Below are 21,922 nucleotides of genomic sequence, written 5' to 3' on the forward strand. Positions count from 1 at the left end.
GATTTATGAGGATGTTGCCTGGGCTGGAGAATTTTAGCTATGTGGAAAGGTTGGATAGGCTGGGGTTGTTTTCTTTGGAACAGAGGAGGCCGAGGGGAGATTTAATTGAGGTGTATAAAATTATGAGGGGCCTAGATAGAGTGGATAGGAAGGACCTATTTCCCTTAGCAGAGGGGTCAATAACCAGGGGGCATAGATTTAAAGTAATTGGTAGAAGGATTAGAGGGGAGTTGAGAACATTTTTCACCCAGAGGGTGGTGGGGGTCTGGAACTCACTGCCTGAAAGGGTGGGAGAGGCAGAAACCCTGCCTTGGAAAAGTACTTGGATATGCACTTGAAGTGCCGTAACCTGCAAGACTACGGACTAAAAGCTGGAAAGTGGGATTAGATTGGAGAGCTCTTGTTCAGCTAGCACAGACACGATGGGCCGAATGGCCTCCTTCTGTGCCGTAAATTTCTATGGTTTTCTATGATTCATGAATGAACCCCGATGGTGACTCTGTGAGCTATTTGAACGTGGGTGCATCACTGCCAAACCCCAATCCTGTTCTTCAAAATCCGCAGCCACACACGCACACATTCCACCATGGGTCATTGAGAAACCATCGAGAGTGGGAACTCTGGCTGATCTCTTGCTGCTCCCTAGTCCAGGAGCATCGAAGCCAGTCGTCGCAGTCCTGCTGTAGCTCTAGCTGAAGACAGCTAAATCCACACAAGCCCAGCTTGTTTCGGCAGCACCTCTTCCTTGCACTACAGACACAGTCTTCACCTTTGAGATGTTGATGTTGATTCCCGACTCCTTTCTTCAACACCCAGTTAACTTACTATCATTGTGGCCACAGCAAAGCATTCAGTGTGAATGGCAACATCACTCTCAGATCTTAGGTCCTGACCTACCCTTGCACATTCAGGCTCACTTCATTCTGGGCCTTTCCTCCCATTGCCTTACTCATGGTATGATTCATACCAGCATTGGGCAAGAAGCCCTGACCAATTGGAGTAGCCAAGGTGCTGTGAGAGAGAGCGATGTACCCAGACGATATCAGTGAGTAAGGTATGTGTAGTGATCAATAACATGTCATTCTGTGGTGGACACTAGGTGGAGCAGTAGAGCTGTATATAGCTGTATGTATAAAGACTACGTTACCCATGAGGCTAGGCTACCCACAAGGCAACAGTCAAGATGGCAGCCTGCACACAGGAGCACAAGGCTGCATCTCTACAGGTATTGTACCAAGTCCACATGGCTCAATAAAGTAACTAGCAAAAGCTAGCTGTGTTCATAATAAGAATGTCTATTTATTAATGAACATAACATGGTACCAGGGTGGTGAAGATCTGCTGAAAATTGTGAAAAGCGACATGGAGAATTTGAAGCCACCAGAGCGTTTGAATCTCACAGAAAAAATCGACTACAATTGGCAGACTTTTAAACAGCAATTCGAACTCTACATTGCAGCCATCGGATTCGGTACGAAGCCAGATGCAAGGAAGATAGCATTGCTGCTTACGGTTGCAGGCCCACAGGCGATAGAGGTATTTAATACATTTGTATTTAATCCAGTGGAGAACAGAGAAAAATTAGAAGATGTGCTAAAAAAATTTGATGCACATTGCTCTCCCAAAAAGAATGAGACGTATGAAAGATACATCTTCCGTTCTCGGACACAGCAACAAAATGAGACTTTTGATAGCTTTATAACTGATCTGAAACTGAAAGCACAGACATGTAATTTCTCTGAGCTCAAAGCATCCATGATTCGTGACCAGATTGTGTTTGGTATTCATGATAAAAAAGTCAGGGAATATCTGTTGAGAGAAACCGAACTAAATTTGGAAAATGCAGTGAAAATATGCAAAGCCAGCGAGCTAGCTCGAAATCACGCGAAGACTTTCAGTGAAATCAATAATGATGCGAATGTAATGAGTGATAATGCTGCTGTCGGTGCTGTGTCCTACAAGGGGAAGAAACGTGGGCAGAACAGAAATGAAAAGCAATCGGAGGATGAAATTTTTAATTGTAAACGCTGTGGTTACAAACACCAGTTAAGACAATGCCCAGCGTTTGGAAAAATGTGCACAAAGTGTAATGGAAAGAATCACTTTGCCAAACAATGCTTTTCAAAAGTAAAAACGACGAAAGGGCAACGAGTTAATGTGATTGAGGACACTGATTTAAGTGAGACATTTTTTGTAGGAATGGTGTCATGTGACAATATCAAAAAGGATACAGAAAATGTGCAGCCCTCAGAAATGGACAATGCTGAACATAAAGTTAATGCAGTAAAAGAGGACAAATGGATGATCCCACTGCAGGTAAATGGAGCATTAGTTACCTTGAAACTAGACACTGGGGCAAAAGCAAACTTAATCAGTATGAGTGACATTAACAATATGAAAGAAAAGCCCAAAATACAGAAAAAGTCAGTACTACTGAAGAACTATAATGGACAGAAAATAGATAGCTTAGGTGTATGCAGACTCAAAGTGACAGTCAAAGACAAAGTGCATCATCTCATGTTTTCTGTTGTGGCTGAAAGACTTGATTCACTATTAGGTGACAAAGCTTGTGAAGACTTAGAACTGGTCAAAAGAGTCTACTGTATAAACTGTGCCATAAGCAGACCAGATGACTCAGGTGATGAAGCAGAGAGCCCATCAAGGATGAAAAGGCCAAAGGGTATCCATGTCTTCAAAAAGCCTAGTTTCTCCAAGAAGAAAGAAAAAGACTTTAAGCACAAAAAGAAAAAACACAAGGAGAAAAAGTCCAAAGATATAACCGCAGCAGATGTTGTTAAGCAGTGGAAAGAGAAAAAGAAGAAGCCTGCACCAGAGCAGGAGGCAGTTCCGGTGGATACACCTTCTTCCCTCAGGCCAATCTTTGGTGTTCCATTAGCCGAGGCTGCTGAGAGGACTATGCTGTATGATGGGATCCAGCTGCCAGCAGTTTTTCGAGAGTGCATTGACTACATTGAGAGTTATGGCATGAAGAGTGAAGGAAACACTGAAACCCTCTCCAAGCAAAGATCACAAGGAGACCTCGATCTATACAAGAGCAGATTGATGACAATGCCGCAACTGCATCTTGTCATTCACCACCAGAACAATCTCATGAAGACACATCAGACTTACCGTGTTGAGAAGATCCACACGTGAAGTAAAAGAGCCTGATAGACTTAATCTTTGAGTACAATGTAAAGCTTTGAAAATGTGTTGACTGTTTTAAAAATGTTTATGCTTATAGAGCACTAACAAAAGTGTTACTGATATTATCTTTATTGTTTTCTTGAAAGTTGATTGATATTGATTTTGTTAAACCTCAAAGAAAGGAGGATGTAGTGATCAATAACATGTCATTCTGTGGTGGACACTAGGTGGAGCAGTAGAGCTGTATATAGCTGTATGTATAAAGACTACATTACCCATGAGGCTAGGCTACCCACAAGGCAACAGTCAAGATGGCAGCCTGCACACAGGAGCACAAGGCTGCATCTCTACAGATACTGTACCAAGTCCACATGGCTCAATAAAGTAACTAGCAAAAGCTAGCTGTGTTCATAATAAGAATGTCTATTTATTAATGAACATAACAGTATGTATGCCACGCAACTGAAGGTCAGTGTCCTCAAAGTGATGGTCTCACTTGAGATGGTCGTCCAACGCAGAAATGGTGAGAAGACCTGAATGAAACGCTGAAGATGAAAGAAAGAACGACCTTGCATTTCTACAGTGCATTTCACCACCTCAGGACGTCCCAAAGCGCTTTACAGGCAATTAAGTACTTTTTGAAGTGGAGTCACTGTTGTAATAATGGGAAGCGCGGCATCCAAATTGCACACAACAAGATCCCACACACAGCAGTGTGATAATGACCAGATCATGTGTTTTGTTGATATTGGTTGATGGATAAATGTTGGCCCTTGGACACCGTAGAGAATTACCCTGCTCTTCTTCGAAATAGTTCCATGGGATCTTTTGCGTCCACTTGCAAAGGCAGACGGGGTCTCGGTTTGACGTCTCATCTGAAAGTACTGCACTGGAGTGCCTGCCTAGGATTATGTGCCTAAGCCTCTGGTGTGGGACTTGACTCCATGACCATCTGACTTAGAGGCGATAGTGCAACCCACTGAGCCATGGCTGAGAGCGATGAGCAGAAAGAGGCCGGAGCTTACAAAAGGGGAGACGGGAATAGTAAGACTATGTGGTGCCTATGGTCAGTAAACAATTGACATCGCCCTGTCGAGATTTCGTTACTTGCCAAATTTGCCATTGTAGAGTTTTTGACTTGTATTTTGCTCCATGGCCCGAGACCTTTAATTGAGAACTCTGTGCCATATCTCTTAGTCTTCAAACCAGTCAACTGGGGGCACAGCCCATCATATTGTGGGCAAATGCCTAGAGTCTCGCTCCCTGTTTTTGACTAGCTGCAATGTCTCGGGTCTGTGTTTCCACATCTCTATGTACCAAACCCATCCTAGGTTTCTTATTTTGTGCGTGTGTGTCACAAATTGATTTTTAAGTGATCATGTCTGTGAATTCAAGGTGATTACATTGTACTCAGCTTAAAAAGTGCACCAGTAACCAATACCCATCCTGTTCAGTGTCTTAGCCAAGGAGCAGCAGGCAAACAAATCACCAGTTTATGGAAAAATAGATTTTCTTTTTAATTCATCTGACACGCATCATTAATTAGGAGCTTTGATTTTTTTTCTTCCCCAAGTTTGCTTGTTAATTGAATACACATTGTGAATGTGTTAAAGCTTCCCCACAAACATCAGTTAATAGCGATGTGCCGTTGTTCCTCGAGAAATCATGCTCGAAACTGAAACCATCACCTCGGTTGGTGTGCACAGTGGGCGGGAACGGCACTTGGACTGAAACCAGTAAAGACAAAGGATTCTTAATCTTCCACATTCTCCCCTCCTCTTCCGAAGGCAGTGACACTGGGGTACAGTGCTGCAGGCATCGGGCACCATTCCCACAAGTGGCCGTGCTGAGGGAGTGCCACACTGTCGGAGGTGCCGTCTTTCGGATGAGACAATAAACCGAGGTTCCGTCTGCCCCCTCAGGTGGATGTAAAAGATCCCACGGCAATATCCGAAGAAGAGCCGGGGAGTTCTCCCCGTTTACCCAACTTTTACCCTCAAGCAACACCGGCAAAACACATTCTCTGGTCATTTATCTCAGCGCTGTTTCTGGGAGCTTGCTGGGCGCAAATTGCCTGCTGCATTTCCTACATTACAACACTGGCTACACGTCAAGAAAAACACGTGAAGCACTTTGGGACGTCCTGAGGTTGTGAAATACAATATGTAAATGCAAGTTCTTTCTTTATGTGACACTAGTGGAAGCTATGCCCTGGTGTTAATATCGGCCCATTAACAACCTGTGATACTAATGCTGGGTTGGGCGGGATACGATCTGATTGAGAAACCCAGGTGGAAAGCCAAGGCTCACCGTGCAGGTCGCCACCAAGGCTGAGAAGAGTAAGAGAGCGAGTGAGCTGAATCAAGAACTAGCGGTTGGATGATGGTTGGCAGACAGAAAGCAAAGAATTGGAATAAACGGCTCTTTTTCCGAGTGGCAGGCAGTGACTAGTGGGGTACCGCAGGGATCGGTCCTTGGACCCCAGCTATTCACAATATATATTAATGATCTGGACAAGGGAACCAGATGTAATATCTCCAAATTTGCAGATGACACAAAGCTGGGTGGGCGTGTGTGCTGTGAGGAGGATGCTGAGAAACTCCAGGATGATTTGGACAGGTTGGGTGATTGGGCAAAAGCATGGCAGATGCAATATAACGTGGATAAATGTGAGTTTATCCACTTTGGTGGCAAAAACAGGAAGGCAGATTATTATCTGAATGGCAATAGTTTGGGAGAAGGGGAAGTGCAACGAGACCTGGGTGTCCTTGTGCACCAGTCGCTGAAGGTAAGCATGCAGGTGCAGCAGGCGGTTAAGAAGGCAAATGGTATGTTGGCCTTCGTAGCGAGAGGGTTTGAGTACAGGAACAAGGATGTCTTGCTGCAGCTGTACAGGGCCTTGGTGAGACCACATCTTGAGTATTGTGTGCAGTTTTGATCGCCTTATCTGAGGAAGGATGTTCTTGCCATGGAAGGAGTTCAGCGAAGATTCACCAGGCTGATACCTGGGATGGCAGGAATGACGTATGAGGAGAGATTGGGACGATTGGGCTTGTACTCGCTGGAGTTTAGAAGAATGAGAGGGGATCTCATTGAAACTTATAAAATTCTGACAGGACTGGACAGACTAGATGCAGGAAGGATGTTCCCGATGGTCGGAGAATCCAGAACCAGGGGTCACAGTCTAAGGATAAGGGGTAGGCCATTTAGGACAGAAATGAGGAGGAATTTCTTCACCCAGAGAGTGGTAAACCTGTGGAATTCTCTACCACAGAAGGCAGTAAAGGCCAGTTCATTAAATATATTCAAGAAAGAGTTGGATATATTTCTTAAGGCTAAAGGGATCAAGGGGTATGGGGAGAAAGCAGGGACAGGGTACTGAATTTGGATGATCAGCCATGATCTCATTGAATGGCAGTGCAGGCTCGAGGGGCCGAATGGCCTACTCCTGCTCCTATCTTCTATGTTTCTATGCCACGTTTGGGTTTCCAAAGCCTGTAGATTGTGAGGGGAAGGAGAGACTGAGGGAGGTAAGGAGTCTATTCTAAGTTCCTGGGGGATGGTGCGATGAGTACAAATTCCCACATGGCTTTGAAGCCACTGCAACCGGGCAGTGCGGCTACAGGGGAATGTTCCCGGAACAAGGCATCTCCTCAAAACCTCTGGCAGAAAAGAGGCAAGTGTTGCCTGACCAACTCCACCTTCCCCTACTCGGACACCCCGCCATCCCCGGCAAAAAAGTCCGAACAGAGCCCAGAAATACCCAATAATAACCCTGACCCTGGCATGAGTGGGAAGCATGTGTGGCACCAAGGTGCCCCAGGATGTCGAGGCACCTCTGCCAGATATGGCACCGCTGTGGCAGGGGCTCCAGGGCATGGCGTGGGAAGCTATCAGTAAAATGGGCTCGCTGCTGCATGGGAGCTAAGTCTTGTCCTACCATCAGCTGATTGGCAAATATCACCTCCCCTAACACGACGACTTCTGCGGCACCCAGACCCAATACTGCTCCAGGATCCTTGTTATGCTACCGAACATTCAGTACAAACTGACTCCATTGTAAATGCTCCTCTGCTGCACAGGACACTCGCTCGAGCGCACCTCTCAACCTCTACTCAGTATCATGTCGTCAGATGACGGGGAAGAGCAAACATAAATCCTGAGAGCAGGTCCCCTCACTCCCAGGGGATCACTGGAGGGAGGCACTGAGGGTGACTCTTCCATACTTCACCTGCAGCAAGCTGAGAGAGGGACAACCCAAAACCTTCCATCGCACATTCCCCACCCCACACAAACCTGACCAGACCAGAACTGAGAGGTTGCACCTATCAGGAAAGATTGAACAGGCTGGGGCTCTATCCTCTAGAAAAGAGAAGGCTGAGCGTTGACCTGATAGAGGTCTTTAAAATTATGAAAGGGTTTGATAGGGTAGACGTAGAGAAGATGTTTCCACTTGTGGGGGAGACCAGAATTAGGGGCCGTCAATATAAGATAGTCACTAATAAACCCAACAGGGAATTCAGGAGAAACTTCTTTACCCAGAGAGTGGTGAGAATGTGAAACTCGCTACCACAGGGAGTGGTTGAGGTGAATAGTATAGATGCATTTAAGGGGAAACTAGATAAACACATGATGGAGAAAGGAATAGAAGGTTCTGCTGATAGGGTGGGAGGAGGCTCGTGTGGAGCATAAATGCTGGCACAGACCAGTTGGGCCGAATGGCCTGTTTCTGTGCTGTACATTCTATGTAACTCACGCAACCTCGGCCAGACAAGTGCTGGTGGAACTGCGGCTCTAAGGACACACTGAGACACACATTGTGGTCGTTCACCCTGCCTCCAGCCACCAAAACCTTACTATCCCAAGAGACCCAAACCAATGCTCAGCCTACTGCCAGCGAGACAAGAAACCCCTGCCTTTCGCAAGCTCACCCAGCGACGCGATCATGCATCCCTCAGCCCTGAGGCTCCCAACACCCCCACAGGAAGCATGTGGACAAAGAACAAGTCATGCAGTGACTGTCCCTGGAGCCAGAGGACCACCAAGGAGGTATTGGCCCAAACCACCCCTGGTCCCACACCCCGATTCCAGAAGTGACAGTTCCCCACAGCCCCTCTGCAGAAGAACTAAGCATAACTCTCACCCAAAAAGACCCTTCACCTGCCCTCAGCCACACTGACGAGGAATGACCCTGTCCCCAGCCTAGTGTGAAGAGCTATGTGGGACTACCGTTCCCTCAGTGTGTGTTTATGCAAGTACTGTCTAGCCTACAAAGCAGCATGTACCAGTGTTATTCTGTATTGTACGGGGGCCTGAGAAAGAAAGAAAGAACTTGCATTTCTACAGCGCCCTTCATGACCTCAGGATGTCCCAAAGCGTTTTACAGCCACTGAAATACTTTTTGAAGTGTAGTCACTGTTGTAGCAGCAGCCAATTTGCACACAGCAAGTTGCCACAAACAGCAATGTGATGAGGGCCAGTGATTTTTAGTGATGTTGATTAAGGGATAAATATTGTCAGGACACCGGGGAGAACTCCCCCCTGCTCTTCTTCGAAATAGTGCCGTGGGATCTTTTACATCCACCGAGAGGGCAGAAGGAGCCTCAGTTTAACGTCACATCGAAAGACGGCACCTCCGACAGTGCAGCACTCCTTCAGCACTGCACTGGAGTGTCAGCCTAGACTATGTGCTCAAGTCTCTGGAGTGGGGCTTGAACCCACGACCTTGTGACTCCGAGGCGAGCTTGCAGCCCACTGAGCCACAGCTGACACAACTTAGGAAACTTAACCAGAACAAGAAAGGAAAGTTAAGAGAAGAGGTTGTTGGGGAGAAAGGGCTCATTTATCAGACAGGCTTTGCTTGTATCCTGTCCAGGAGTGTGGGAGAGGTGTTGGAAGAACCTCCCCAGATGTGGGAGCAGTAGTCAAATATTGGAAGGGCTTGGGCTTCCCAGAGAGTTGTTCATAGAAACATCGAAGATAGGAGCAGGAGTAGGCCATTCGGCCCCTCGAGCCTGCTCCACCATTCAAGGAGATCATGGCTGATCATCCAAATTCAGTACCCGGTCCCTGCTTTCTCCTCATATCCCTTGATCCCTTTAGCCTTAAGAAATATATCCAACTCCTTCTTGAATATATTTAATGAGGTTGACAGGTGAAATTACATGCTTGTGTCACCAAAGCCGCAATTTCCAGGGTCAATGACGGGTGACATAGGAGGGTTGCAGCGTAACACCAGGCCTGGCCACAATGGCACATGGTATTTCTTTACTATTTAGCAAAGCATGCAAAGAATCCCTTGGGTGTTCTGTCCTTTCCCTGGTGCATTTCACTCGTGCACACATGAAGAATGCAAAGGGAATGTCACGGAGAGGTAATGTGCTGTCTCGAAATGCTGCAGCCTCCCTCTAATGGGCTCCGAGAGAGAGATTACTGAATTGATTTCACTGGTAAATATGAGAGCAGCGTTGTAATATAGACTGTGGTCTGCTGGGAGATGGTTCAAAACTGCTTAAACTCATTTCACTTAAAATCCTTAGTCTGGGAAAATGTGTCTCATGTTGATTCATGTCCAAGGTCATAGGGTGAACTTCTAAAGTTCTGCCAAGCCTCTGTTCAATTCCACCTTACGATAAGCAGTCTTACACATTCTTTCAGAGAACCATATTTTCCCTAGTTCTCACTTTAAAGAAAATGATTATATTCCATAACACCGAACACGCAGCACTCAGGAGGGATAAATAAAGTTCCCTCTCAAACGACATAATCCCAGGGACTTGAGCACATAAATCCAGGCTGACACTCCAGGGCAGTACTGAGGGAGTGCCGCACTGTCAGAGGGGCAGTACTGAGGGAGTGCCGCACTGTCGGAGGGTCAGTACTGAGGGAGCGCCGCACTGTCGGAGGGTCAGTACTGAGGGAGCGCCGCACTGTCAGAGGGGCAGTACTGAGGGAGCGCCACACTGTCGGAGGGGCAGTACTGAGGGAGTGCCGCACTGTCGGAGGGTCAGTACTGAGGGAGCGCCGCACTGTCAGAGGGGCAGTACTGAGGGAGTGCCGCACTGTCGGAGGGGCAGTACTGAGGGAGTGCCGCACTGACGGAAGATCAGTACTGAGGGAGTGCCGCACTGTCAGAGGGGCAGTACTGAGGGAGTGCCGCACTGACGGAAGATCAGTACTGAGGGAGTGCCGCACTGTCGGAGGGGCAGTACTGAGGGAATGCTGCACTGTTGGAGGGGCAGTACTGAGGGAAAGCCGCACTGTCGGAGGGGCAGTACTGAGGGAGCGCTGCAATGTCGGAGGGGCAGTACTGAGGGAGCGCTGCAATGTCGGAGGGGCAGTACTGAGGGAGCGCTGCATTGTCAGCGGTGCCGTCTTTCGGAAGAGACGTTAAACTGAGGCCCCGTCTGCCCCATCAAGTGAACATAAAAGATCCCACTGCACTATTACAAAGAAGAACAGGGGAATTATCCCCAGTGCCCTGGCCAATCCCCCAATCAACATCACAAAAACAGATTATCTGGTTATTATCACATTGCTGTTTGTGGGAGCTTACTGTGCACAAATTGGCTGCCGCGTTTCCCACATTACAACAGTGACTACACTTCAAAAGTACTTCATTGGCTGTAAAGCGATTTGAGACGTCCGGAGATCGTGAAAGGCGCTGGAGAAATGCGAGTCTTTAGTTCAGATATATTCCCAGAGCAGAATTACAGTTTCTGAACGGCACAAGCTGGTTCGCACTTTGTCAGTCGAGTCCTTTTCAGGTTTTAAAACATGTAATACAATAGCTGGGCGTGCTTCCCAGTTTAATTTATTTGCATTAAGATTTGCTGTTTGTCATCAGATTTTGAAAGGCTGGGTGGACCTGCTTGGGACATGAAAGGACAAGCACCTGGAGGCAGCTCAGTGCCAATCCCTGCACCGTAAATTGTGGCGCGTTGGACTTTCCCCCAGTTTCCTGCCCCTCTCCCTCTCCCTCTTTCTCTCGCTCTTGGACACTGAGTTTGAGCTGGGAAGAGGATGTTGGTGTTGCCATTGACCCAGTTTTGGCTCGAGCCAACTGGTGTCAATGGTGGTGGGGGGTGGGGGGCAGAGGCAAAGGGGGCTGTTCAAACACCCCACAAAAATCTCTGATTTATTTTCATCGGCCCACTCCCTCTTTCCAAAGAACGTGCCTTAGGTAAGCATGCAGGTGCAGCAGGCGGTTAAGAAGGCAAATGGTATATTGGCCATCGTAGCGAGAGGGTTTGAGTACAGGAACAAGGATGTCTTGCTGCAGTTGTACAGGGCCTTGGTGAGACCACATCTTGAGTATTGTGTGCAGTTTTGGTCGCCTTATCTGAGGAAGGATGTTCTTGCCATGGAAGGAGTTCAGCGAAGATTCACCAGCTGATACCTGGGATGGCAGGAATGACGTATGAGGAGAGATTGGGTCGATTGGGCTTATACTCACTGGAGTTTAGAAGATTGAGAGGGGATCTCATCGAAACCTATAAAATCCTAACAGGACCAGGGGTCACAGTCTAAGGATAAGGGGTAAGCCATTTAGGACAGAGATGAAGAGGAATTTCTTCACCCAGAGAGTGGTGAACCTGTGGAATTCTCTACCACACAAGGCAGTTGAGGCCAATTCATTAAATATATTCAAGAAGGAGTTGGATATATTTCTTAAGGCTAAAGGGATCAAGGGATATGGGGAGAAAGCAGGGACAGGGTACTGAGTTTGGATGATCAGCCATGATCGCATTGAATGGCGGAGCAGGCTCGAGGGGCCGAATGGCCTACTCCTGCTCCTATCTTCTATGTTTCTATCACTTGAAAGAACACAGAAACCATGTATGTTCCTCCAGAGCATCAGTGCAGTGCTGAGGGAGTGCTGCACTGTCGGAGGCGTCATCTTGCAGATGAGACGTTAAACCGAGGTCCCGTCTGCCCTCTGGTGGACATGAAAGATCCCACGGCACAATTTGAAGAGGAGCAGGGGAGTTCTCCCCGGTGTCCTGGGGCCAATGTTTATCCCACAACTAACATCACTAAAACAGATGATCCGGTCATTATCACATTGCTGTTTGTGGGATCTTGCTGTGTGCAAATTGGCTGCCGCGTTTCCTACATTACAACAGTGACTACACTTCAAAAAGTTCTTCATTGGCTGTAAAGTCCTTTGGGACATCCTGAGGCTGTGAAAGGCGCTATAGAAATGCAAGTTCTTTCTTTTCTTTAGAGATAGTCAGTGTCACAATGTGACCAGTGAAAACAAATTAGTTGAGCTTGAGGTTCTAAATTTCATTATTACATAGAAACGCATGTGAAGCATCCCATGAGTGTTCTGTCCTTTCCCTGGTGCATTTCACTCTTGCACACATGAAGAATGCAGAGGGAGTGTCACAGAGAGGTAATGTGCTGTCTCGAAATGCTGCAGCCTCCCTCTAATGGCCTCCGAGAGAGGGATTACTGAATTGATTTCACTGGTAGCTATGAGAGCAGCCTTGTAATATAGACTGGGGTCTACTGGGAGACGGCTCAAAACTGCTTAAACTCATTGCACTTAAAATCCTTAGTCTGGGAAAATGTGTCTTGGGTGGATTCAAAACCAGGTCATAGGGTGAACATCTGCCTCCATCCCACCTCCCCTGACTCTCCCCCCTCCCACTGCCCCTGCTTCTATCTAATCCCCCCACCCACCCTACCCTTACCCTTTTCCATTTTAGACATTGGAGAACAAGAGCAGCCCCAACTTCAACAGGCAGAATTAAAACCGAAAAATTGCTGAATAGGTGTTCGAGAAACAGAATGTGAGGGTGCAAGTGAATTGTGAAACGCAGTTTAAATAAGTCATTTTCTTTCTTTTTAAATTAAATGAGATTGACCATTTAATCTCATTCAATAAAATGTAATTTGACGTAATTCAGTGAACTGGTTTTAATTGCTGCATTTGTAAAGAACGTGTTCCAGTACCTTTTCCTGCGTTTGATTTCTGCCCGACAGCAGGTTAATGAGCGCTCCAGGGAAGCTCTCCCTCAATGCTGTGACGGTGTTTGTTCAAACACATAAAACTGCCAAGGAGTTCCTAAACACCCGACAGCCTGAAGGACGGGTAAATGTAAATTGCTGTTTACAAGGGTGTGCATGCACAGCCGCTTTGAAATAAGATGTTCCCTCTCTCTCCCCTTCGCCCAAAAGCTTCCAGAGGAACACAAAACACTTGGGCCTTTCTACACACATTGTGCAGCCAGAAGACTGTAACCCCCAGTTGCACTGTTAGCCGTGGCTCATTGGGTCGCACTCTCACCTGAGTCAGAAAATCATGGGTTCATAGTCCCACTCCAGAGACTTGAGCACAAAATCTAGGCTTGACACTTCAGTGCAGTACTGAGGGAGTGCTGCACTGTCAGAGGTGCCGCCTTTCGGATGAGACGTTAAGCCAAGACCCCTCAGGTGGATGTAAAAAATCCTGTGGCACTAGCTCTTCACTCGGAGGGTTGTGAGTCTTTGGAATTCTCTGCCCCAGAGGGCTGTGAATGCTGAGTCTTTGAGTATATTCAAGGCTGAGATCGATAGATTTTTGGACTCGACATGTGATGTCAGCTCACATTTTGGCATTTTTGGCCAATAATCTTTCCCGGTTGATGGCCGCAAATTTTGCAGCATCTGAATATAGCAGCTGTGGGAACAATTGACATAATTTGCTTGCTTGGTTATGGGGCATAAGGTGCTTGTTTTGTGTTACAGCTCGATAATATATTGGTTCAACGCTTGAACGCCTTTCTGGATTTATCTTTTGATGAAAAATGTCCAGAACGCAGGGAACTGAAACGTATCCGATAATCAGCGCGCAGTCCTTGTTTGTCAGCTTCCATTAACGGCGATCTAAAGCCAGCTGCGGATATGCCCAGTTACCATAAATCTCGGAGTATAATGGATACCCGGGCCCAATGTACACACGCACACATTGCCCAGTTTTGTGATTCTGCCAGGGAGTGTGCATGTTGCACTCTAAGACTTACAGTAATCCTGTATGTGGTTGGGTTGTTCAGCTCATTGGCAAATTATTGCTCTGGCTTAAAGGGAATGTCCGAGTGACAGGAATTTATAAAGCAGGACTGTGCTACTGGTCTCCTGAATAATGATTGAAGACAAACAACGTATAGCATTACTCAAGCATTGAACATCTAGATGAATATATCGAAACATAAAAAAAGCCTGGGATGAAGAATTACATAGAATTACATTACAGGAGAGGAGAGATTACACAAGCTGGCGTTCTATTCCCTAGAATTTTGAAGGTTAAGGGGTGATTTGATTAAGTTTTCAAGACATTAAGGGGAACAGATAGAGATAAACTATTTTCGCTGGTTGGGGATTTTAGGACTAGGGGCATAGCCAGATCTTTCAGGAGTGAAATTAGGAAACACTTCTACACACAAAAGGTGGTAGAAGTTTGAAACTCTCTTCCGTGAACGGCAATTGATGCTACATCAATTGTTAATTTTAAATCTGAGATTGATGGATTTTTGTTAACCAAAGGTATTCAGAGATATGGGCCAAAGGTGGGTATGTGGAGTTAGGTTGCAGATCAGCCATGATCTTACTGAATGGCGGAACAGGCTCGAGGGGCTATCCTATGTTAGAATTTTACCACACAGAAACAGGCCATTCGGCCAAACTGGTCCGTGCCGGTGTTTACGCTCCACACGAGCCTCCTCCCACCCCTACCTCATCTCACCCTATCAGCATATCCTTCTGTTCCTTTCTTGCACCAAGTCTCATTCACCCATCACCCCTGGCTCGCTGACCTACATTGGCTCCCGGTCAGGTAACACCTCAACTTTAAAATTCTCATCCTTATGTTCATGCACTGGGTCAGGTGGGCACTGGGTCAGGTGGGCACTGGGTCAGGTGGGCACTGGGGTTGGGCACTGAACACTGGGAAGGTTAAAGCTGTTATATTTGGTCCCGCAAAACCTCTGTATCCTTCCACTGAATCCATTTGCCTCCCCAATAGCTTCGAACCCCATATCATGACCACCACCAAGGCCACTTAATTCTACCTCTGCAATGCCACCTGCCCCACCCACGCTACACCTCCAGATGCAATCTCTCAAATCCTGGCTTCTCAAGCTCCACCCTTCACAAACACCAGCTCATCCAAACTTCTGCCACCCACACTCACCCCACACCACACTCTGCATTCAGTGTTACTCCAGTTCTTGTCAACCTACACTGTCTCCCCTATTCCCTCAACCCATTGACTTTACGATCCTCACCCTCTTCTACAAATCTCTCCATGGCTTCACCCTACCCTTCCTCCATGATCACCTCCATCCTTGTGTCCTATCCTGAATCCTTCATTTCCTCAGCTCTGTCCTATTGTGTGTTCCCGCCTCCCTCTGTGCCCCCATCATTTGACAGAGCTTTTACTTGTATCAGCATTATTCTCTGGAACTCCCATTCTAAACCACTCCGTCTCACTTCTCTACCCAACTTTAAACACTTTCTCAAAACCCATCTATTTCACCATGCCTTTGGTCACTTCTCCTAACTTCCCCATCTAGGCTTGATGTTTGCTTTGCTCCTCTGCCAAATGCCTTGGGATGTTTCTCTATGCTTACGGTGCTATATAAATGCAAGTTTGTTGTTGCTGATAATGTTTGTAGATGGGATGGAACTAACTGTGATGCCGCAGATGTTGAATAGCTCACCAACACTCATTATCCAGAGACTCCGTTGATTAATCGGCAGTTGCGTGAGGTATCCTCTCCAGAGACTTGAGCACATGAATCCAGGCTGACACTCCAGTGCAGTACTGAGGGAGCGCTGCACTGTCGGAGGGGCAGTACTGAGGGAGTGCTGCACTGTCGGAGGGGCAGTACTGAGGGAGCGCTGCACTGTCGGAGGGGCAGTACTGAGGGAGCGCTGCACTGTCGGGGGGCCAGTACTGAGGGAGCACTGCACTGTCGGAGGGGCAGTACTGGGGGAGCGCTGCACTGTCGGAGGGGCAGTACTGAGGGAGCGCTGCACTGTCGGGGGGGCAGTACTGAGGGAGCACTGCACTGTCGGAGGGGCAGTACTGAGGGAGCGCTGTACTGTCGGAGGGGCAGTACTGAGGGAGCGCTGCACTGTCAGAGGGGCAGTACTGAGGGAGCGCTGCACTGTCAGAGGGGCAGTACTGAGGGAGTGCTGCACTGTCGGAGGGGCAGTACTGAGGGAGCACCGCACTGTCAGAGGGGCAGTACTGAGGGAGCGCTGTACTGTCGGAGGGGCAGTACTGAGGGAGCGCTGCACTGTCAGAGGGGCAGTACTGAGGGAGCATTGCATTGTCAGAGGGGCAATACTGAGGGAGCGCTGCACTGTCGGAGGGGCAGTACTGAGGGAGCACCGCACTGTCGGAGGGCCAGTACTGAGGGAGCGCCGCACTGTCAGAGGGGCAGTACTGAGGGAGCGCTGTACTGTCGGAGGGGCAGTACTGAGGGAGCGCTGCACTGTCAGAGGGGCAGTACTGAGGGAGCGCTGCACTGTCGGAGGGGCAGTACTGAGGGAGCATTGCATTGTCGGAGGGGCAATACTGAGGGAGTGTTACACTGTTGAAGATGTCCTCTTTCAGATGAGACGTTAAACCGAGGCCCCGTCTGCGCTCTCGAGTGGACATAAAAGATCCCGCGGCACCATTTCGAAGAAGAGCGGGGGAGTTCTCCCCGGTGTCCCGGGGCGAATATTTAGCCCTCAATCACTATCACTAAAACAGATTATCTGGTCATTATCACATTGCTGTTTGTGGGAGCTTGCTGTGCGCAAATTGGCTGCCGTGTTTCCTACATTACAACAGTGACTACACTTCAAAAAGTACTTCATTGGTTGTAAAGCATTTTGGGATGTCCTGAGGTGGTGAAAGACGCTGCAGAAATGCAAGTCTTTTTCTTTTCATTCGGTGCTTATGGAACTGTACCCCGATAGGAGGGGAGGGGGCGACACACATAAATGATCCAGTTTTTCCTGGATGACATCATGGTTTCTCCTCATGCAACAGGAAGAATAGAAAGCCGCGGACTTTTCACTGGCATTGAGAATGGCCACCCGGCTGCCTCTGTCCCTTTCACCCAGGAAGATTTATGATGGCCCTCCTGCTTTGTAAAATTATCTGCTTGAAAATCATCGCAAGATTGCTGATTACAAGCCTTTCTTCCCCTTTTCCTTCCTTTTTCATAGCAGCCAGCGTTCCCCTGGGATGTCTGCAATGACCTGTGCTGCTCCGATGGACTGAATTACTTGGGAAGAGATTTCCATTAGCTTATCGCCTTTTCACTTGAAACCAATTTTGAATTGACTCGTCTGCTTCAGTGTCCAGCTCTCGTGATCTCGGGTTATTCTCCCATAAGTGGGGTTCATTGTTTGTGTGCTTGCCCTTCTGTGTGACCTTCCAATCAATATAAGGACAAGAGCAGGCAGCTGGCCCAGAGGTGCAGGGAGTGAGGAGAAGCTCTAAAGGTTTTATATGCATGAAGGTGAAAGAAAGAAATAACTTGCATTGCTGCAGGGTCTTTCACGACCACCGGACGTCCCAAACGCTTCACAACCAATGAAGTACTTTTTGAAGTGTAGTCACTTTTATAATGTAGGAAACGTGGCAGCCAGTTTACACACAGCAAGCTCCCACACACAGCAATGTGATAATGACCAGATAATCAGTTTTAGTGATGTTGGTTGAGGGATAAATATTGGCCAGGACACCGGGGAGAACTCCCCTGCTATTCTTCAAATAGTGGCCATGGGATCTTTTACGTCCACCTGAGAGAGCAGACAGGGCTTCGGTTTAATGTCTCATCCGAAAGATGGCACCTCCGACAGTGCAGCACTCCCTCAATACTGCCCCTCTGACAGTGCAGCGCTACCTCAGTACTGCCCCTCCGACAGTGCAGCACTCCCTCGGTAATGCCCCTCTTACAGTGCAGCGCTCCCTCAGTACTGCCCCTCCGACACTGCAGCGCTCCCTCAGTACTGCTCCTCTGACAGTGCAGCGCTCCCTCAGTACTGCCCCTCCGACAGTGCAGCGCTCCCTCAGTACTTCCCCTCCGACAGTGCAGCGCTCCCTCAGTACTGCCCCTCTGACAGTGCAGCGCTCCCTCAGCACTGCCCCTCCAACAGTGCAGCCCTCCCTCAGTACTGACTCTCCGACAGTGCATCCCTCCCTTAGTACTGCCCCTCCAACAGTGCAGTGCTCCCTCAGTACTGCCCCTCTGACAGTCCAGCACTCCCTCAATACTGCCCTTCGGACAGTGCAGCACTCCCTCAGTACTGCCTCTCCGACAGTGCAGTGCTCCCTCAGTACTGACCCTCCGACAGTGCAGCACTCCCTCAGTGCTGCCCTTCCGACAGTGCAGCGCTCCCTCAGTATTGCCCCTCCGACAGTGCGGCGCTCCCTCAATACTGCCCCTTCGACAGTGTGGCACTCCCGCAGTGCTGCCCCTCCGACAGTGTGGCGCTCCCTCAGTACTGCCCCTCCGACAGTGCGGCGCTCCCTCAGTACTGACCCTCCGACAGTGCGGCACTCCCTCAGTACTGCCCCTCCGACAGTGCAGCGCTCCCTCAGTACTGACCCTCCGACAGTGCAGCACTCCCACAGTACTGCCCCTCCGACAGTGCAGCGCTCCCTCAGTACTGCCTCTCCGACAGTGCAGTGTTCCCTCAGTACTGACCCTCCGACAGTGTGGCACTCCCGCAGTGCTGCCCCTCCGACAGTGTGGCGCTCCCTCAGTACTGCCCCTCCGACAGTGCGGCGCTCCCTCAGTACTGACCCTCCGACAGTGCAGCACTCCCTCAGTACTGCCCCTCCGACAGTGCAGCGATCCCTCAGTACTGACTCTCTGACAGTGCAGCACTCCCACAGTACTGCCCCTCCGACAGTGCAGCGCTCCCTCAGTACTGCCTCTCCGACAGTGCAGTGCTTCCTCAGTACTGACCCTCCGACAGTGCAGCACTCCCTCAGTACTGCCCTTCCGACAGTGCAGCGCTCCCTCAGTATTGCCCCTCCAACAGTGCGGTGCTCCCTCAATACTGCCCCTCCGACAGTGTGGCACTCCCGCAGTGCTGCCCCTCCGACAGTGTGGCACTCCCTCAGTACTGCCCCTCCGACAGTGCGGCACTCCCTCAGTACTGCCCCCCGACAGTGCGGCACTCCCTCAGTACTGCCCCTCCGACATTGCATCGCTCCCTCAGTACTGACCCTCCGACAGTGAGGTGCTCCCTCAGTACTGCCCCTCCGACATCGCAGCGCTCTCTCAGTACTGCCCCTCCGACAGTGCAGTGCTCCCTCAGTACTGCCCCTCCGACATTGCAGCCCTCCCTCAGTACAGCCCCTCCGACATTGCTGCGCTCCCTCAGTACTGACCCTCCAACAGTGCAGCGCTCCCTCAGTACTGACCCTCCGACAGTGCGGCGCTCCCTCAGTACTGCCCCTCTGACAGTGCGGCGCTCCCTCAGTACTGCCCCTCCAACAGTGCAGCACTCCCTCAGTACTGCCCCTCCGACAGTGTGGCGCTCCCTCAGTACTGCCCCTCCGACAGTGCAGCGCTCCCTCAGTACTGCCCCTCCGATAGTGCAGCGCTCCCTCAGTACTGCCCCTCCGACAGTGCAGCTCTCCCTCAGTATTGCCCCTCCGACAGTGCGGCGCTCCCTCAGTACTGCCCCTCCGACATTGCGGCACTCCCTCACTACTGCCCCTCCGACAGTGCGGCTCTCCCTCAATACTGCCCCCTGCCCCTCCGACAGTGCGGCTCTCCCTCAGTACTGCCCCTCCGACAGTGCGGCGCTCCCTCAGTACTGCCCCTCCGACATTGCGGCGCTCCCTCAGTACTGACCCTCCGACAGTGCGGCTCTCCCTTAGTACTGACCCTCCGACAGTGCGGCTCTCCCTCAGTACTGCCCCTCCGACATTGCAGCGCTCCCTCAGTACTGACCCTCCGACAGTGCGGCTCTCCCTTAGTACTGACCCTCCGACAGTGCGGCACTCCCTCAGTACTGACCCTCCGACAGTGCGGCTCTCCCTCGGTCAGCAAGGATTTTGTGCTCAAGCCTCGAGTGGGACTTGAACCCACGACCTTCTGACTCAGAGGCGAGAGGGTTACCAGAGGTCATACATGTGTACAGGAGTCAATACTGAGGGGAAAAAGAAAAGAAAGCCCTTGCATTTCTACCGCACCTTTCATTACCAGGACGTCGCAAAGTACTTTACAGCCAATTGAACACTTTTGAAGTGTCGTCACTGTTGTAATGTAGGACAAGCATCAGATGTGTTCTCTTAGGTTTTAATGCATCAAAAGTCCAACCACTGGTTCCTAGCTCAGATCAGTATTACTGCCCTAAACTCACAATTTCAGCCCGTTAAGTTTTCTGCGAGATTTATAGAAGAGCAGAGAACCAGTGGCAGCATTCAACCGAGAGGATTGTGCTTTGCCACGATGGGACGTCAGGCAGTGTCCCTCAATGGGATGGGGTTGACTGTGGCCCTGTGGTTGTCTCACTGTGGACAGCACTCCCAAACATAAATCACCCGACTTCTATACACCCAACAGCAGCATTGGATCTGCTATCTGAACAACTGGCTCCTCTTCTTCCGCGCCCGCCTCCTCCTCCTCATTCTACACCGCCTCTTCCTCCGTCACTTCCTCCTATCCTCCTCTTCCTCCTCCTCCTCCTCCCCATCTCTTCCTCCTCCTCCTCCTCCTCTTCCTCCCCCTCCTCTTCCTCCTCCTCCCCATCTCTTCCTCCTCCTTCTCTTCCTCCCCCTCCTCTTCCTCCCATCTCTTCCTCCTCCTCCTCCTCCTCCTCTTCCTCCTCCTCCTCCTCCTCCTCTTCCTCCGCCCCTCCTCTGTCTCCTCTTCCTCCTCCTCCTCCTCCTCTTCCTCCTCCTCCTCCTCCTCCTCCTCCTCCTCCTCTTCCTCCTCCTCCTCCTCCTCCTCCCCTCCTCTTCCTCCTCCTCCTGCTCTTCCTCCTCATCCACCTGGATGAGCACTTCTCGCTACTCCTCTTTCTATACTGGTACTCTGCCCCCTGTATCTCTGCACTGATTTTGTGAGCCAGTTCATAATTTAGATATTGGCTCCAGCTCTGAAATGTGGATTGAAACCAAAAGCTAATCCACCGAGAGAACGTCTGGAGACAATAAACAAATTGCTACAGCATGGAAAATCATGTCTGGTGTTTGATTATAATGTGGAATTAATATGGGAACAAAAATGATGTGGCAAGTGAGCTTCAACACTGTGGCTCTTGTTTAAACAGCGATGATGAAGGTAGTGAGATTGATGAAGGCAATTGGGCTGATGCAGCTAATGAGGATGATGAAGTGCAAGAAGTCTTGGGCCATCAACATCAAGATGAAGAACGAACAGATGATCCTCAACTCCAAGTCAAAGGGAGAGCTATCATCGCCTCCAAGGTAATTCAATACTTGTTTTAAGCCATATATACTTGTGTAGAAGGTAATCCACCACTCCACCTGTTTCTGACCCATGTATAAGAAGCCTCTCTTGCAGCACTTTAGAGAGGGGACGTTTGATTTTAATGCTGACTTGCGCTGTGCACAGGTAGAGAGCAGGAGACTAGGAGCTGGCGAGCTGGAGAGGGGTAACCAGTGGTGTGGAGTCCAGGTTAGTTTTCAGTGGGGCAGGGCTAGGAGCAGTCCCAGAATGAACTGACAGTGCTATAAAACAACACCCCCATTTTCAAATCCGAACATTGACGTACATTTTGTACACGAGTGTGTACAGTAAACACC

At 49.3% G+C, this 21,922-nt stretch overlaps 1 protein-coding gene across 1 annotated transcript in view; it reads left to right on the plus strand.

Moving 5' to 3' along the window:
* Window positions 1-21,662, plus strand: part of LOC147102984 (ran GTPase-activating protein 1-like) — a 734,758-nt gene extending 713,096 nt beyond the window's left edge. The window contains exon 10 of the mRNA XM_085964117.1: window positions 21,427-21,662. Coding sequence (XP_085820243.1) covers window positions 21,427-21,604 — 178 coding nt within the window. The 3' untranslated portion in view covers window positions 21,605-21,662. The remainder of the gene's footprint in view (window positions 1-21,426) is intronic.
* The last annotated feature ends 260 nt before the right edge of the window (window positions 21,663-21,922 follow it).

This window comes from Somniosus microcephalus, chromosome 21, assembly GCF_052327205.1.
Source record: "Somniosus microcephalus isolate GS21.2 chromosome 21, FLI_Smic_1.0, whole genome shotgun sequence".
In the NCBI taxonomy this organism is placed as follows: Eukaryota; Metazoa; Chordata; class Chondrichthyes; order Squaliformes; family Somniosidae; genus Somniosus; species Somniosus microcephalus.